Source organism: Acinonyx jubatus, chromosome A3, assembly GCF_027475565.1.
Source record: "Acinonyx jubatus isolate Ajub_Pintada_27869175 chromosome A3, VMU_Ajub_asm_v1.0, whole genome shotgun sequence".
In the NCBI taxonomy this organism is placed as follows: domain Eukaryota; kingdom Metazoa; phylum Chordata; class Mammalia; order Carnivora; family Felidae; genus Acinonyx; species Acinonyx jubatus.
In genome coordinates, this window is record NC_069388.1 from 51,729,362 (window position 1) to 51,748,670 (window position 19,309).

The following is a 19,309-nucleotide window of genomic DNA, read 5'->3' on the forward strand; positions in this document are numbered from 1 at the left end:
GTTAGAGTTATACTCTAAAGATCATCATTTACAAAAAATTACTTGGCACCATGAAGGGTCAATTAGCTCATTCAAGATTAAACCAAGAATGAAGGGTACCATCTCCTAACTCCTTGGTTCAACTGGGATGAAGGTAAGAAAGTAGAATTTCTAATAGGTCATCAACATGAATGTTGAAAACTTGTTTTACTTTAGCTTATGTTGTTTAAAATTCTCTAAAGTTTTTCTTAAATTAGAAAGTAAAGTGAACTAAAATTAAGTTTAACTTTTTCCTTTTAGCCATCTTTCTAAAAACAGTGATCTCAGAATTATTTTGAAAATAATAGATGTAAAAACAGAAGACTGAATCAAATATTCATAAGGCCATTGTCAGATAGATGGGTTTATTTTATGTTATGTTTTAAAATCTCTAGTAGCAAGTGGTTTACTGGAGCTTTATAGTTCTCTCCAAAAAGTGAAATGTAGGAAATACTAAACTTAGTGTTATTTAATAGAAATTTTATTCTAAAAACTGAAATAAAATGAAAAGTAAGTTGTTATGAAATGGAAGCCAATGTGGGTTAGATTTTTTCTGAAGGATAAATGTTGATTCAACCTTAAGTAACAGAAAATAAATCATGCGGCATCCATTGTATCTATTCACGCTCTGTGAACACAGACAAATGTGGTCTGGGCTGCAATTGCTTTGCATGGATTCAGCCCAGATTGTTCCTTGCACTTAAGTCATAGCTCACACTTTATGCCCGTGGCCATCTGTTCTTGGGACATTTTAACCTATATAGAGTAATATGGTTTGCAATACTTTCTGGATTCTGATGCTTTTAAACTTCATGTTAATTTCTATTGGTATCCGCCAGCGTATTTCCATTCCTGCCCAAGGATTAACATTTATGAGCTTCAAAGGCCAGCTTTGAGTAGTTTTTTAAAAAAAACACAATTTGCTTTTTCAATCTTCTTTCATTTTTCTTATCTTAAAAAATGATTATGTGATGCTTTTAAATGGAATGATCAGAAATATACAAAATAACTAAATTAAAGAAATTTTTATTGACTTTTCCAAGCCTGCAAACCTCCTATAGACTTTCCATTCCTTACTCTGAGCACAAAGGACTCTTGGTAGGTGGTATTGCCTAAAAATTCCCACATGAATAATGAGATAAACTTCCCATAGATTTAGTCACTCCTTGTTAACTTTGTATTCATCCATGGACCATAATTTAAGTGCATGCAGAACAGCACTAAAATTCTGTTACATTAGGTCCTTGAAAAGCCACATAAAGCAAATATAACCTATAGCTCAATATATTTCAAAACATGACTCTTCTTTCTTCATCCCTAATTTAGAATCCAGGTTTAAAACTAGTTGAATATGACAAGATTCATAGGCAAAATAATTTCCCAAATAGCTAGATAGGTTTTGTCCAATTTTCTCAGTTGGAGTGCTATGTTTATATTTCCATATTTTTACATTGTTTGTGTTCTATTTAACCACCTAACCATTTAGGTATCATATAACTTCAGCCTAATAACAGATAAATGCAATCTTCATTTGGGAATCAGGCTGCAGAGGTTAAGTGGCTTGGTCATACCATTGAGATCCTCAGTCTAAGGCAAAGTAGTTAGTGGGAGCTATATGTGTCTTACTTTGCCTTTCCACTCTCACCTACTGTCTTCCAGGTTATGCCACAATAAGGCCAAAAGCCATGGAGTCTGAGCCATTCTAGTGCTATGGCTCACTCACTCCAGCTGAATTTTGTAGCAACACCAGGGGGGTTTTCACTTATTCCTCTCATTAGTATCCACTACTCTTATTAGGCTTTGGGTCCTACCTGGTTTATGTTTTTAACTGCTTCTAGTTCAAAATTAATAAACCAACACAGCATTTTAGCTTCAAAGTACATAGGGCAGTACTTATTTTAAATATATAACCATAGCTTTTCAACCAAAAATAAAAACAAATTTACCATATGCTTTTTGATTATAGAGAATTTAAATAATAGGAGGGATGCCTGGGTGGCTCAGTTAAGCATCTGACTCTTGGTTTCAGCTCAGGTCATGATCCCACGGTTCACGAGTTTGAGCCCCACATCTGCACTCAGTGCAGAGCCTGCTTGGGATCTCTCTCTCCCTCTCTCTGCCCATCCCCTGCATGCTCTGTCTCTCACTGTCTCTCAAAATAAATAAATAAACTTTCCAAAGTATTAAATAATAGGAGATGGATATTTTTTACCATTTGGGGGTTCTTCTTTGGGTCACTATACAAAAAAATGAAGAAGTAATAATTTGTCCTTATCTTTGTCTTACAAAGAGCTTTGTAGCTCTTTGGATCTCTTGGAATATCTGCCTTAAGAGAATGCTCATGATCAAATTAAACTCTCTTAATACAGGAGTAAAATGAAGAAAGCATACATAGGCTCCAATATACATTGTCTTTTCTAGCTCCTAATTTTCTGTAGTATAGATTTGTGATAAAGCAAAACACAGACTCTCCAGTAGTGGGTCCATGATAGCAGACAAATTGGTATATTTCCTCCTATACCTATTTATTCTTTTCCTTCATTCATCCTTAAGCTCATCCTAGACCTCTTCTCTCTATATACCCAGAGGCACACATGCTTATGATTTAGGCTTAAGGGGCCAAGGTTCTTCTGAGGGTATATATAGTTACACGTTTAAAGACACTTTGATAGAGTTAGGTGAGAGATATTAAAGTATAGAGAATAATGAGAACCAGTTCTTAGTGATTGGTTGTGTATCCCAGGTCAATAATTATCAAACAGCTATTTGATTTTTAAGATGCAGATTTCTTGGTATTAGTGGAAGAGATATTCTGTCTACTGATTTCTTTGATTCAAAGAAAGTACTGTGTATGGTGGCAGAACTTCTTTGACCAGGAAAAATAATTCACATTGTTTTGAGACATGATATTCATATATTGCCCTAAGATTTATACAAGGTGCAACATTTCCATTTCATATTTATACAGGTTCCAGCAATGAGATGGTTTATTTCAATTCCATTGCATAGTTGCCTGGAAGCACCACTTATATTTGTTTTAAGAGAGGGCCCCAAAAAGCCAAGCCTAGACAATGATCTCCTGAATCTCACCAGGACAATTTAATACAATATCATTACATTGAAAACATTTACATGTATAGCTGAAAATCTACTTAATTTAAGCATAGTTTATATAGTATTGTGACAGACAAAAATATATATTTAGAACCATTATACATATCTGTCTGCTCAGGAGCAAACTTATAATAAATTATACATTATGCCAGGGTAAATTTTCTCGAAGACTAAAAAGAAAATGTTACACTTTATATTTAAAGTACAATGTTAATTCATTATTTCTAAATTAAAAAACCTAATAGCCATTCCACTAAATTCACTTATTTCCGGCTTACATTCATTTTACATTCACATAAAATTCATTACTATTAACTGTAGCAGTGATGTTGAACTTTGACACTGAGAGTTTGAAGGCTTATTGACATTTCAGTCCAAGCTTGATGTTTTAGAAAATATGTGTGAAAAAAACACATTAAAATCATCCAAGAAACATGTTACAATTATTGTAGAAGTATGAAAATAAAATATATGCTTTATTCTAATGCTTTATCCACAGGTATTGCCTCCAGAGGTTAATATATAGCCAGTGTCTAAAATGTTCTGTCGTTTTATTTTCATGGAGGATGGATTTTTGAAAATTAAGTCCACTGAGCAAAGCTGGAAGTATACAAAGCCTCCAGCACTGCCCATGATGTCAACACAGAGCGAGGGATGAGCATAAGGTATTGTCTTCTGCATGTCACAACTTTGTTTCTTCCTTGGAAATGGAGAAATATGCATGCAAATGAGCCTAAGTAAACATCCTGTGATTGCTGTTTCATTCTTTTTGATCGTCAACATTTTTTTTGTCCTTTTAAAAAATCATCTTGTTAATATTTAGCACATTTGTAAGTGTATTTTATACTAAATTAGATTTTTATAAATCTAGTTTGAGAGTAGGTATGAAATAATGTATCAAATAAAAATAGAACATTGTCAGGGTGCCTGGGTGGCTCAGTCAGTTAAGCTTGATCTCATGGTTAGTTCTTGCCCCTAGTCGGGCTCTGTGCTGACAGCTCAGAGCCTGGAGCCTGCTTCAGATTCTGTGTCTCTCTCTGCCCCTTCCCCACTCACACTCTGTGTCTCTGCCTCTTTCTCTCAAAAATAAGTAAACACTAAAAAATTTTTAAAAAAGAACATTTTTTATTGGCTTATATCATTTTAAGTTGCCTAGTTTTTAATGTTTTAGATGAGTTAAACTTTTTTCCCTTTTTATCTTTCTGCTATTACAAAATAAATGGAGTGGAAGAAATTTTCACTGTTAATATTTATTCTTTTTCACTGGATTTAAATATGGTTATTGCACATATTGAGCATATTTGGACAACTGTTGCCCAACAAAATTATGAACTATAACATCTTCAAAGAGACTCTACATGCCCACTTACTCTATTACAATATGGGTGATGTCTTCTATGGAAGCTGATCCATAAATAAGTTGTACAAAAACTTAGGGTGATGGAATGCATAAAAATAATTATTCAGGCAGTGTGCTGGAGAGCATGGTACATTGGAAAGACTAGATGCGTCAGGAACTGTAGTCCCCAACAATTAATCACTTTCCATGCCAAATGTTTCCATAATTGCACTTTGTCCTTAGTGAGATTCATGCCCAGTTCTCTCCATCCATGTCTGAGAACCTTGGGATTCCCACACTGCTTCCAAAAATGTGCTCCTTCCAAGTGCTCTATTGGGTAAAAGGCATGGAGTAGATTATGAGCAAATAGATGAGTAAAAAGAATTCTCTTTTTATTTAAGTATAGATGATGTTTTTATTTATGAGAGAGAGAGTGTGTGTGACCTGGGGAGGGGCAGAGGGAGATGGAGATAGAGATAGAGATAGAGATAGAGACAGAGACAGAGAGACAGAGAGAGGGAGAATCTTAAGCAAGCAGGCTTCATGTCCAATGTGGATCTCCATGTAGGGCTTGATCTCACAACTGTGAGATCATGACTTGAGCTGAAATCAAGAATTGGACATTTAACGGACTGAGTCACCCAGATGCCCCAAAGTATAGATGATGTTCTATAAGCATTCTGAATGCGACATCATATTCTCCATCAAGTTTTGATAAAGCATTAAAATATGGGATATTACAACAGGTAGAATTATCTAATTCATATTCTAAGAATCACCTGTGAATTTATCTCATGTGTCATTTGATGCTTTAAGGCAATTAAAATTTTTTAAAAAAGGAATTGTAACTTCCTGAACAACACTTTCATACTTAACGTTGAACACTGAATTAACTTCATTTTATCTATGAATTGCAAAACAGAAACATTTTTGGACAAAATGTTTTAGTTTAAATAAGTCATGGTGCCTTTCTTTATTTGATCAAATGCTCAGATAATTTTTTAGCTCATCAATTCACTCTGCTTTTGTAGACATAGCCCTGGTTATTTCTATAATGTGGCTACAGGGAAAGCATTTAAAATTCTAAAATGGTACAAACCATGAAATAAATAAATAAATAAATAAATAAAAATATAAATATATACATATACATGTGTGTGCGTGTGTATATATATATATACACACATATATATATATATACACTCTATATATACACGCACACACACACACACACATATTTTTTAACTCCAGAAAAGGAGCAAAATAATATTTAATGACCAACCTCATGAAAGTTATGTGGACACCAAATGTTAAAATTGATGGCTTTTTCCCTTTAGGACTTATTTTTATTTTCTTCTTTCATCTGCATCTTAAAATTCACTGTCTACTTTTTGTAGTGATGATTTGTCTAGTACCTAAGACTGGCTTTTGCAAAAAGTGCCACAGAGTCACTCTCTTAACATTAAATCATCTTCACTAATGAATATCCAAAATTGAGAGGGTTTTATTTTTCTAGTTTTATCAGGAGGTGCCATTTGTCTCTCACTAATCTTAATTGGCGCTATACTGTTATCTCACCTTAGATAAGGCTCAATTTCACTTCCAGTACCAATTTAGATAGTAATATGGGACACTACTTCTTTTATCATGAAGCAAAACTTTATAAACTTTAGATGAAGACAAAAACCTGCTCTTGTCACTTTCTGCTTAATGGCCTTCTTGATTTATTGCTTTAAGGATGTCTAATAATCATGCCTTCCATACTCTAGGTATGCTTCTCAATACACATGGTAGCTGTTAGGCACACTCAGAGGAGCCAGTGGTCCTCTACAAAGATGGATTCTACTTTTCCTATTACCTTGTGCATAAAGAAATTCCACGACACAGTATTTTGCATATGTGTTTGCTTTGCCTGTGCTCAGAATAATGTGTGTCACTACAAAGAGAAACAAATTGCATATTCAGCAAATGTTCTAGTTCAGAAGATGCAAGAATAGGTTAACCATCAGGACACCAGGACAATCACCCATTAATTTCTTGCACCATTCATTTGAGTGATGGCAAGTTACTCTCTGAACTTCATCATGAAAATAAACCAGACCTACTAGTGCATTAGCAGACAAGGTCTAGAGCAAGTCTACTGAATTTCCTTGGCTGTTTCATACCTACTTCTTTTTTCTGAATAAAGATAAATACTCTAACCCTCTGTTCTTTGAGTGGGGCTTAATTCACTTTTGAATATTTAACAAAAATATCTAGAGTCAGAGTCAAACGAGGATGAGAAATACCGATGAGAAAGCAATCTGTTGCTTTCATACATGATTCCTTCTAACTTGGCTTGCATTTGTGCAACTGCACTTTTATATGGATTTTTATCCACCTGAATGCTGTTTATTTTTTAAGTATATTTTTTATATGATGCAACCCATCTTTCCTGGACTAGCCTGCTATAACACTCTGTTTGTGAAAGCAGTATTTTATGTGGATGGGGTCATTAGGAGTTATCTTCAGTCCCAGACCCTTCTGGACTTGAATCAATGTTGAGGAAGGCCTCCTTATTGGTAAAAGTTGAGCTGAGAGTTATGCTCTGTCGGGGCTTGACAGGTGCAAGTTCATCTAATTTAATATTTTCATTTTTGACCAGAATTGTCTTATCCATGTTTTCTTCACTGTGCCTTGCAACAACAGCATCAAACACATCTAATTTGGGTGGCAAGGTTCCACTCTCAAATAGATATTTGGCTAGATAGGAGATGCAAATGTTGGACAAGAATGAGGTAACCATGGAAAGGGTTTTAAATGGGAATCTCTGATTATATATGCCATTCTTATCAGGGTAATAACCAGGATAAAAGATCAAGGGCTGCAGGTACAGATATGGCTCCCCGCCAGTTATTCTCAAGAAAAGGCCAGACACATAACCTGCCACAGCCCCATACGTGTTGGTTCCCTTGACGAAGAGCACACAGAGCAGCTGCGGGAAGATGATGATGTAAACGAGGTCTGAGCTGAGGTACCAGAGCCCATACACAGTCTTCGTCAGCAAGGCCATGGCTGTGGCAGAAGCTCCAAACACAAACACTGTGATTCGCATAACCCAGATGATTTCCTTGTCTGATGCCTGCAAGAAAATGCCACAGTGACAGCTTTTCACACAGTGCACTGGCTCATTTAAGTGAAGAATGAAATGCATTTCTGTGCTTTAAAGCAGGTCTAAACAATTCCCCTCATTTGACTTCAAATAGCTCATTGCAGGCAAAACCAACCTAAACGACAGTATAGGAAGCAAGCAATCCAGGTGGCTTCCCTAGCGGGCCTTTGGGAGAGGTTTCTGTGTGTCTTGTGCAGGAAGCACAGGTCAGCTGCGCTTTTCTCTGAATATGCAGGGGGAGAGGTGAGAGGAGCTTCTGTGCTGTCACAGGGGAATAATAATGCAAGAGATGGGGTGCCTGGGTGGCTCAGCTGGTTAAGCGACTGACTTCGACTCAGGTCATGACCTCAGGGGTTCATGAGTTCAAGCCCCGCATCGGGCTCTGTGCTGACAGCTCAAAGCCTGGAGCCCGTTACAGATTCTGTGTCTCCCTCTCTGCCCCTCCCCGGCTCATGCTCTGTCTCTCTCTCTCTCAAAAAGAAATAAACATTAAAAAATTAAAAAAAAAATAATGAAGAGAGGATTTCATGTACTTTTCATATTAAGGAATAGTTCTTATGTGGCCAGGAGGGTGCATGGCCCACCCTTCTTTCCTCTCTTCTAGGAGTCCTACCATCTTTAAGGCCAGCCACCTTAAAAACATGTGGGGCCATTTTGTTAACTATGACCTAGAAAACTAGGGAAAAACAAAGAACAAAGCCTTAGTGAAGGAAGAAGGTGGGCAGGAACTCCTGGCCGCTCAGTGACACAATAGCCCTGTTCTGCACCCACTTGATTCATTAAGGACAATCACACTGAGAGGCTATTTTCTCATGAACATGGACTTGGGAGTTCAAGTGAAGGGTGGGGCAGATGCTACACAAATGACCACAAAATAACGTACTCACCATGCTCTGCTTCAAGTTTCTTATAGTACATGATTAAACTCAAAGTTTTTCTAAGATGTTTTGGGTTTCATTACTTTCATTAGAAAGACAAGAAATGTGAATTGTAGCAATATGACTGTACCTCTTGAAAAATGCTTGCGTTGGTTTGTTCCCTTACATACTAACATGAATAGTAAGATGCATTAAAAATATTCATATACAGCATAAATAAAATTCAGCATTATTTAATCTTGTGTGCTTAATCAGAGTAGGGTCAGATTTTAATATAGGATATTAGTAAATATATAATATTACAGATAAAATAAATGCAATGATGACAAAAGCAATAATGCTACACTGGAAAAGACTGTTCTTACATTTTGTCTGAATGAAAGCTGGTAGATGTTCCGGGCAAACATGGAACTTGCTGACAAGATAGAAGAATCTGCTGATGACATAACAGCAGCAGAAACTGCACCGAGACCAAAGAAAGAGATGTACACAGGGCAGAGGTACTTCAGAACAATTGGTAAAATCATGTCTGCTTCATCGTTGTCCTTGGGATCTAGAGGCTTATATGTAGTCTGGTTCCAGTCTGTTGAATAGAAATGACAAATATAATAATAACTAAAGAACCACATGCTCTTTATCCATTTGGGGGTCATCTTATTCTCTGGGAGCTTTTGAAATAAATTCAGAATGTATGAATTAGTCTGATCAGAGAAGTGTAATTAGTATAATTAGGTACGTTGGTCTAAGTAGATAGGAAATCCATGTACTGGTCAAGTGAAATGGTCTTATATTCAACTCTGGCTTCTAATGGGTTTTGGTTACACTTAGCCCTATTCACAAGACCTGTTATCTATCTATCATCTATCTATCTATCATCTATCATCTATCTATCACCAGCTATCTATCATCTATCTATTCATTTATCTACTACCTGCCTATTATCTATTTCTTTTCTGCAGTTGTACAGCAAATTGTACAGAAACACAGAAAAAATGTTATAAAACAAAAGCATAGATTATTTCTTCAGCCAGTTGGAGGTATGAGGGGACAAGTACTGTTTCAGTCCTAAGTCTTTAGTCATAGAAGCATTAATGGATAGACAATAGTGAGGTTATTCTCATCCATCCTTTTCCTGTATATAAACTTGGTTTTGGAGCTCCCTCAGCATTGTTTTTCTCCCAACTAAATCCCTTCTTGCATTGAATTCCACTTACTTGAAATAGGAGGCATGATAGATAAAGCAAAGTCCTTGTTTTATTGAGTAGAAAGTGCAGGTATGAGGCTGACATTTTCAGGAGGTTTTTGAACTCCATGTAACAGAACTCAAAACATAAGAGGCAAAAGGACTCCTGAGGAAGCAGGAGGGCATGTGCATCAGAGGTATACAGGCAATGTTTTGCAGCACATCTCTGGCTAAGTCTGTGGGCCAGGCTATTAAAAGCAATGAATCAGTTTGATAGTTGTGAGGATAAGGAAAAAAATGGGCAGAGGATGGCAAGTGCCTGATCTTGTTAAAGCAAGAAATAAAAGGAAGAATCACCATTGGATTAATCCAGTGTTTTGCAAACTTGAATGAACATTGGGATCTCTCATGCATGCCTTTAAAATGCAGAGTCCTACATCCCTATCCTGAAATATTCTGATTGCATATGTCTGAATGATGATAATATTCAGCCAAATCTGGGAATTCACCAAATTATAGTTAATTCGATAGATTGACCTTTGGAGTAAAATTTAATTACAGAATACTATCAATTTATGTGATCTTCACAAAATAACACTGTGAAGCTGACTTAGAAAAACTACATACATGGGGCACCTGGGTGGCTCAGTCGGTTAAGCATCAGACTTCGGCTCAGGTCATGATCTCACAGTTCATGAGTTCAAGCAAGCCCTGCATCAGGTTATCTGTTGTCAGCACAGAGCCTGCTTCAGATCCTCTGTCCCCCTCTCTCTCTGCCCCCCCCCCTGAAAAATAAATAAACATTAAAAAAAGAAAAAAGAAGAAAAACTACATACATAAATTATACAACTGTACATTTTCATACAGAGAAGAATGTATGTAAATGTTCGAAACATTTTTTAAAAAGCTAAAGTAGGCAACATGAAGTTTCTTGAAATATATAAAAGGTTTTTTGAAAAAATAAAATGGTAAATGTGCTTTTAAGTTTTAAAATTTGAAACTTGGAAATTATTCCTGATATTGATACTATAAATAAAATAAAACACTGTATTTTTTTATTTCAGAAAATTTAAGTTTTTTACCATAATTGAAGGAATTGCATGATCAATTCAACACGGTCAGCATTATTTTCCAAAATTTTCCATTATTTATGCATGTATCTATGAATTAAAGTTTATTTATTTAGAGAAAGAGACAGTGTGCACGCATGAACTGGGGAGGGGCAGAGAGAGAGGAGAGAGAATCCCAAGCAGGCTCTGTGCTGTCAGAGCAGAGCCCAATGCAGGGCTTGATTTCATGAACCATTAATTTTTCATACAACTGAGTGTTTTGAATTATACAAACCTATCAATTAGCAGTCTAAGACTCACCAACATTAATACTATGCTTCTCCAACAGAATCTCAGGTGAACCACTAGTAAAATATGCTATAAGATCCTTTAAATTTTATGATATGTTTGCCTGCTGAACTCTAGAATTCATAGAAGGAATTACATCTTTAAATTTATTTTTTAACAAAGGTAATTCTGCATTGTGCTAATATGCTTTTGCATATTATTTACAGAATGGCTATGAAGGCTTCATTGTAAGGGTTACAAAAAATATCCTGTTGTGCACCACACAAGATGGAGAAAATAGTGGTGAAAAACAAACAAAAAAAGTTTATCTTTGAATATATAGTTCTTTACTGTTTGTACCATTATGTGCTGAAGAATAAAATGGAATCTTTAAATGTACATTACTATAGCTCCTTTTTTATTTGCTGAACTTCTTTGATGGCATAAGTACAGGACTGAATAAGAGTGGTTTCCCTTGGATCCTACTATTTTTTTATTCCCCCATTTTCCACTACAGTTCAAACCCATGCTTTGTTGAAGCCAATTTTACAGCATTCCTTGAGATATTATGGTACCAGAAACAACAACCAAGAATATGAACCTATTCCAAAAAAATAGCTGACATTGTGTTTTTCAGTGTGTTGCCCTACAATACACACACATACACACACGCACACATACATGCACATATGCATGAGTGCTCCTGATGGCCGGATCTGTTTTCTGATTGTGACATAAATGCTATCTTTTATTCAAAGGCATATAATCACCTTTGTCAGTCATCTTGTTAAGTGTTTGTTTATGTCATGGATGAACAATTGGAATGAAGAGTGTACATTATGAATCATGACTACTTCTTGTAAAAGTTAAATAATCTAATAAACAGCTGTACTAATTGAAAATAAAAGTAGCCACATGAGTATTATCCTGTATCAACTTTACAAACACAGCAGAGTAAAAGGTAAGCTTCTTTAATCTGTTTTAATGACCTTTACCTACAGGACCCCCTTGAATTTGGATTATTGTGTTGTATTTTCATGAAATACCTTTGGAAGCTGCATAGCATAGATATATATATGCATCAAGAGTAATTAACAAGTTCAGTAAAATTAAGGGTGAGATTTTAAAAATGTTCTAGATAGAGGCTACTGGGAGATAAGCATTTCATTATGCTTTTTTTTTTTTTTTTTTACTGATTTTGAGTAAATTATTCTCTAAGTTACTTAGTGCCTTGAGTTTATCTTTATCTTGAAAACTTACTTATTGATTTCTCCAAGAAAGAAAACTTGTAATTAGCAAACTATAAAAAATGTAAATAAGGAATCTCAAGTTCAAAGTGGTCTGTAGGTGTCAGGTAAATTTCTAAGCCAGTGGCTCTCAACTTGGGCTGCACTTTGAGCCACCAAGCAGCTTTAGAAACCACTGCTCTCAGGATCCATCTTAGATTATTAAAATAAAATCCCTGTGGGGTAGGATAGAAATGGGTATTTTTTTCAAGAGTCCCTTCCCCTCCCCAGATGATGTCTATGTGCACCTTGGTTGAGAAACATTGTTAACAGGATTACATAGACACAATTGATAAGTATACCAGCAAGGGGGGCGGGGGGGAAGGGCATGCTCACAAATGTTTTATTGGTGGGGAGAGCAATCAAACGCTTTTTGGAGGCATGGAGCTAAAATACAATTGTTTGAGTGCTATAACAAATGTCTGTATATGAATATGATGAGAAACAATCAACTATGTGTGGATAAGAGGGAAAATGGGGGAGGGAAGCCGGCTGGGTGGTAATTGGTCACTTCAGTGAAGCCTCAGTGGGTCCATTAGTGAAGTTACAAGAGATATACCTGTTGATGCTCCAATGGCCCCAATGAGTATGGCTGGTAAAGCCATCACCAGGCACCCAAAAGCTGCCAGGAATGACAACACTTGAGCATAGGTGGCTGAGGATGAAGAGAGGACCCTCTGGAAGTAGGCTTGCCATGGGATTCCACCCAGCATCTGCATGGGAACAGCAGGGACTCAGAATAAATTAGAGGCAAATAACATCTATTAGGTATTTTTTAAATAAGAAGTTGTACAGTTACATGCACAGTAGTCATTTGTATGGCTCTCATACATGCCAAACATCTCAACTGCAATCATCACATTTTCAACTGCAAAGAATTTCTTCAAGTTTTTTCCTTCATAATTATATCACACAATCTTTTCTATTCTTTGGTTTCCCTACTTTAAGCTGCATTACAACTACCCAGAAGCCCAGAAGCCTTAGCTTTGTTTTCATCTGGAGGTTCTTTTTGTTAAAGTTTATTTATATATTTTGAGACAGAGAGAGAGAGAGAGAGAGAGAGAGAGAGAGAGAGAGAACAAGCATGGGGGAGGGGCAGAGAGAGGGAGAATCCAAAGCAGGTTCCATGCTGTCAGCCCCGAACCTGAAGTGGGACTTGATCTCATGAACCATGAGATCATGACTTGAGCTGACACCAAGAGTAGGTCACTCAATGACTGAGCCACCCAGGTGCCTGGGGGATGTACTTAAAATTCTTACTGAGGATACACAATCATAAACATTTTGGATACAGTGAACTATAATGTAATTTGTTGCCTGCTATAAAGAAGTATATACAGCTGCATGGCAATCAGGAACACCTGCAGAAATGACAGGGAGTCAGTTCTGAAGCACTGAGAAGGTGTCACTAAGTGGAGATGGAGAGAGAAGACAGCAGCATCTGGCAAAGAATCTAATGTGAAAACAGAAGAAAAAACAAACAAAAACAATGAAACAGCTATGAGACCACCATGTCTTTGGCTTAATTAAAGGTCAGGGTGTGTGAGAGACAGGAGGCAGGGGAATACCTTCCCCTTGATTACTGCCATGGTCCTCTGACTCTCATACAGTCACTGCTCATGAGTGAACTGGTGAATGAATTCCCCATATCACAATGTATTGAAGTTGTTTCTTTAATTGCCTCTGGAATGTATTGTTTATCATTGTCACACCTGTGCCAATGAGAGTGCTTGTTACATATTGATTCCAGAACAATCTCCTCCTTATAAAAGCTATACATGTTCAAAAGTTAAAAAAAAAAAGTAAAATAATAAATTCTAAAATACATAATCCATGTCTCAAGTCTATATTTTTCCAAAACTTTTCCTTTGGTTTGCAACCTGTAAGTCAATACAGATCTTCTCTGACTTACAGTGGGATTACATCCTAATAAATCCGTCATATGTTGAAAATATCTGAAGTCAAAATCAAAAATGCATTTAATACATCTAATCTACTGAACATCATAGCTCACCCTAGCCTACCTTAAAGGTGCTCTGAACACTGATATTAGCCTACAGTTGGACAAGTCATCTAACACAAAGCCTACTTCATAATAAAGCATTGAATATTTTATATAATTTATTGATTACTAGACTGAAAGTGGAAAACAACACGGTGTATGGGTGCAGAATGTTTGTCAGTGTATGTTGTTTACTCTTCGTGGCTGGCTGGGAGCTGTGGCTGGTTGCCGCTGCCCAGCATCACAAGAGACAGGATAGTACCGCATACTGCCAGACCAGGAAAAGATCAAAATTCAAAGTATGGTTTCTACTGAATTCTATTGCTTTTGCACTACCATAAAGTTGAGAACTTGTTAAGTCAAACCGTGATAAGTCAGGAATGTATGTATATCACTAACATTTTCTATGCCAATGAACAATCAACAATTTAGATGCTTATATGAATCTCTACACCATAATTTACATGCCAATCTCTCTGGATATTTAAGTCACCAGAGCTTTGTAAGTGAGGTGAAATCTGACTGCCACAGACAAACAGAAGCTCTGATGGTGAGGTGGAAGATGGGTCTGGAGAAGTGAGATTTGGTTGGGCTGCTGCAGGGAGACCGTGAAGGGCCATTACAATGGGCCAGGTGAGGAATGTTGTCAGTGAGCAGGTTCAGGGTGATACCTTAAAGGTATCCAGAGCAGGAGTCCATAAATCATAAATTTATGACAAGTGGAAGTTCAGAGAGACAACTGGAAGGCTGGAGACCACTCGTGAAACATTTGGAGTCTTCCTTCTGTAGTTCATCTATTCATTCATTATCTATTATTCCACTTTCACTTGTGTTGCATTTTGAAGAATGAACATAACTTAGTCATATAATTTTTTGAGGTGGAAGAAACCTTAGCAGTCATTGGATATATAGCCTTATCTTCAAGATCTGTAAATCTGAGGACTAAAGTGTCGTGTAGGAGAAATAAGTTTTGGGTCTTGATTCTCTATTTTAATCCTTCACTCAGACAATGGTGTGATTATGAACAAACTGCCTATCTTCTCTGTCATAATCTTCTCCTATGTAACCATAAATATATCTGCTATGCAGATATAAGTTCATACACACATAATATTTAACCCCATTATCCATTGAATTCATAATTATAATCCAATCTAGAAAAATGTTGGCCAATACATTTACAATCTTTGGGAAAGAAGCTCTCCTCAGCACCACTAGAAACAACTTGTTTTCTTGTTTTCCTGTCTTCTTACCAGGAAATTCCTTATTGGGACAGACAAATCTGCCTTCAGGGCTGAAATTTACCAAAGTGACATAATGACAAAGTGAAATTACAAACTATTGTGAACCCTCTAAAAAGGAAAAAAAAATAAACAATTTCCCTTTAATTTTGATATAAATGTTAATCTATTTCTTACTTTGAAATCAAAATAAGTGTTTTATTTTTGTAAGTAACCATTCCAGGTAGCAAAATCACAATATCTGGCAGTTTCTTTTGGTTTTCCCATCTTTCCTCAATCTGTGATCTGCCTTTATTTCTTCTGTGCCCCACCTTCACCCCAAAGTCCTGCCAAGTTCCCAAGCTATCTCTGACTTCCCAAGACTTCTTTCTTGGTATCTTTCCTGAGGGACACCTCTTTTTTCCAGTTTCTGTCTGCACTAAAGGTCTTATGGCACGACTAACTTACTTACTCAGTAATTAGAGACTGAATGGATTACTTATTTTCAGAAGAAGTGGGTTGTAATGCCTAAACCAAAAATACAAATTAAAGCTTTTAGAAGGCTTGGCTTCAGATTGGGGAGGTACCTGGGGGTAGGGCATGGTGTTCTTCACTTATAGCACAGCAGAAATGGGTACACACCATATATTACCCCATTGACATTGTCCCGTGAAGGCTTCACTCTCTCCACTTTGACACTAATCAGCTACCACAGTCAGTAAGTGGCTCCAGCCTTCCAACAGGAAGTAGTCAGTGCAGAAACATACATGAGCCAGTAGGTGACATATACATATAAGTCTTAAAATCTTAAAAATATGTTCGATTTTAGGAAAAATGAGACTGCATTCCTCAGGTAAGGGCATTACTTACCAACAACAGAAAACTATCAAGCCAAGTGTAGATTTCAAATGATTCAATGGTCCCCAGCCAAGGCTTTTGGTATTTGGTGTGCAGAGCAGTGTACCCAATGTCAGCAACTGCAGAATGTGACAGGGCGAAGGGGACGCTGATCCACTACAACCAAAGAGGGACATGAGACTGTTAAGCTACAATTTTTTTACCTGTTTAACATATGCAAGGTTTCGCCACATATTTTGTTTCCTCACAGACCACATAGCTCGGCTGTTCCTCTTGTTCCGACGGAGGAGAACTTGGAATTAAGTTCTCTGCGGGATGCCATGAAATACTTATTTACAAAAGTTAGACTAACATATTATCTATACCTGTGCTTAATTACACCATATCATATCAAATATAAGAGCAGTCAACAAATCTTTGGGAAGAGAATGTTAAGTTTGAGAACATTGAGTATATTGATATATAAACACTTATTGTTTTCTTTGAATTAGATAAAGATGTCCAATTTTTAACATGACAAGGAAAGACCTGATTGAGAACTTGGTGGGTGACACAAACCTTCAGGCATGAGTCCAGTGCTAATACAAAAAGAAGGCAGTGAATGGGGAGACCATCTATATGGAACAAGGCAAAGAGGAGAACACACAGGGTGTGCACACACATCTTTTGGGCTACAAGTGGCTTAGGGAAATGGGGCAGATAAACATAAGTATATGGAGAGAAATTTGAATTGTAAGCTGAGGGTTGGTGTTTTGTTTTGCAGGCAACTAGAAGCTAGTGGCATTTCTTCTAAGTTTTTTTTTTAAGTTTTTATTTAAATTCCAATTAGTTAACATACAGTGTAATATTAGTTTCAGGTGTGCAGTTAAATACTTACAACACCAGGTGTTCATCATGGCAAGTGCCCTCCATAATGCCCATCACCTATTTCATCCATTCCCCCACTGACCTCCCCTCTGGTAACCATCAGTTTGTTCTGTATAGTTAAGAGTCTGTTTCTTGGCTCACCTCTGTTTCCGTATGCTTGTTTGTTTTATTTCATAAATTCCACATATGAGTGAAATCATATGGTATCTGTCTTTCTCCAACTGACTTATTTTGCTTAACATAATACTCCCTAGCTCCATCCATGTCATTGCAAATGGCAAGATTTCACTCCTTTTTTACAACTAATATTCCATTGTGTATATGAGCCATATCTTCTTTATCTATTCATCAGTTGGTGGACATTTGGGCTCCTTCCATAATTTGGTTATTGTATATAATGCTTCTGTAAACATCAGGGTGCATGCATGCTTTTGAATTAGTATTTTTGTATTCTTTGAGTAAATACCTAGTAGTATGATTGCTAGAATGCAGGGTAGTTCTATTTTTAACTTTTTCAGGAACCTCCATAATGTCTTCCAGAGTGGCTGCACCTGTTGCTTTCCCACCATCAGTGTAAGAAGATTCCCCTTTCTCCACATCCTCACCAACACCTGTTGTTTCTTCTGAGTTTTAAAAAGAGTTTAGTATATTTCTTCTGCATTTTAATTTCTAGATGTGAACAGTGAGCTTAGGAGAAGAATAAGTCAAAAAAGCAGTAGGTACACTGATATGACTCAGGTAAAGGCCCGAAATAGAGTGATGATATTGGAAATAGAGAGACATTGGTACTAAAAGGATTATGAAGAGAGATTCAACAGTCCTTACATTAGAGTGGGAAGAGAGTTCAGAGAGGGAAAATGAGCAGATGAACCTCATGTTTACAGTTGTGGAGCTCCAAGGATGGTGATAAAATCAACAGAATTGGAGAATTTGAGAAAAGGAAATGGTAAGGTGTGAGTTGATACATTAATTATGCATCCATGTATAGCCATTTGAAGGTTGGAAAACAAACCATTCTTGGCCTTTTATTCAGTCAAATCAATAGACCCTTAACTTATAACCAAGACAACTTGATTCCTTATCAGTTTAGTTACATTTTGTAGCATAAAAGCACTCTAACATTTATACCCACATATATTTGCTCTACCATCTTTGTACTGGCATGCTTGATTTATGCACCTGTGCATTTTAAGTTCTGGTCTCATGAAAAGCAATGAGAAATTACATTTATTGTCAATAAATAACTTCATCCCCTGAGGTTGTGTTTGTTAGAATACCAAGTGCATCATGAGAGCTGTCATTGCCAAACCAACCATGCCTCCAAGGTTCTGAACAGAGATTTATTTCTGGAAGTGTATGATGATGCTAAGGAGAATTGTGAATTTCAGCACTGCCCACTTGCTTTTGACAATTTAAATTTTAAAAAGTAGGAGTCATTAAGCAAATTAAATATACTTGAATTCAATTAAAATATAAGTGAATGAAATTCCATGAAATGCACATCAGTTCTAAGGGAAAAAGAGGAAATATTATGATCATTGCTAGCATATGTTAATTTAAGGCTGAACTGTAACTTTAGTTGTAGTCAGTTCTTTTAAATTTTTTCCTCCATTATTAATTATGCTAGAAAACAAACAAAACAAAAACAAAAACAAAAAATGAGTCTGAGATTCAACTTAATTTTTCTGACTGTCTAGTGTGAACACTAGCATAGGGTGAAGAGCTTTTCATTATGAGAAAAATAAGGAAAAAAGAGGAGGCTCAAGGGTGATTTAATCATCTGTGGAAAGTGAGTCATGATGTGCAGTCTCAATGTGCTCTGTCCCTGGCCTTTCTACGAGGGCACCACCCCTACAGGACACACAGCTGAGATAACATACACATGTCTGAACTCAATACAGTGCCCAGCACGGAGTGGTCACACCATTTTCTTTATACTACCTTAGAATTGTCTTAGGCATTGGATATTATATGGATAATAATACAGTCTTGACATTTTAAGATGTTGAGTTTGCAAAGGCTCAACATTGACTAAAATGTGCATGTAAAACACAAA

The 19,309-nt window shown here is 36.6% G+C and overlaps 1 protein-coding gene and 1 long non-coding RNA gene across 3 annotated transcripts in view; one reads left to right on the forward strand and one right to left on the reverse strand.

Moving 5' to 3' along the window:
- The window catches only part of LOC113602440 (uncharacterized), a 20,868-nt gene continuing 1,559 nt past the window's right edge, over positions 1-19,309 (forward strand). The window contains exons 1-2 of the long non-coding RNA XR_003423866.2: positions 1-133; positions 3,632-3,797. This is a non-coding gene — a long non-coding RNA (uncharacterized LOC113602440). The remainder of the gene's footprint in view (positions 134-3,631; positions 3,798-19,309) is intronic.
- SLC5A7 (solute carrier family 5 member 7) overlaps positions 5,690-19,309 on the reverse strand; it is a 25,645-nt gene continuing 12,025 nt past the window's right edge. For both annotated transcript variants that reach the window (XM_027069397.2, XM_015074772.3), the window contains 4 exons: positions 16,399-16,542; positions 12,866-13,019; positions 8,866-9,083; positions 5,690-7,592 (listed from right to left, as the gene is read on the reverse strand). In XM_027069397.2, coding sequence (XP_026925198.1) covers positions 6,966-7,592; positions 8,866-9,083; positions 12,866-13,019; positions 16,399-16,542 — 1,143 coding nt within the window. In that variant the 3' untranslated portion in view covers positions 5,690-6,965. The remainder of the gene's footprint in view (positions 7,593-8,865; positions 9,084-12,865; positions 13,020-16,398; positions 16,543-19,309) is intronic.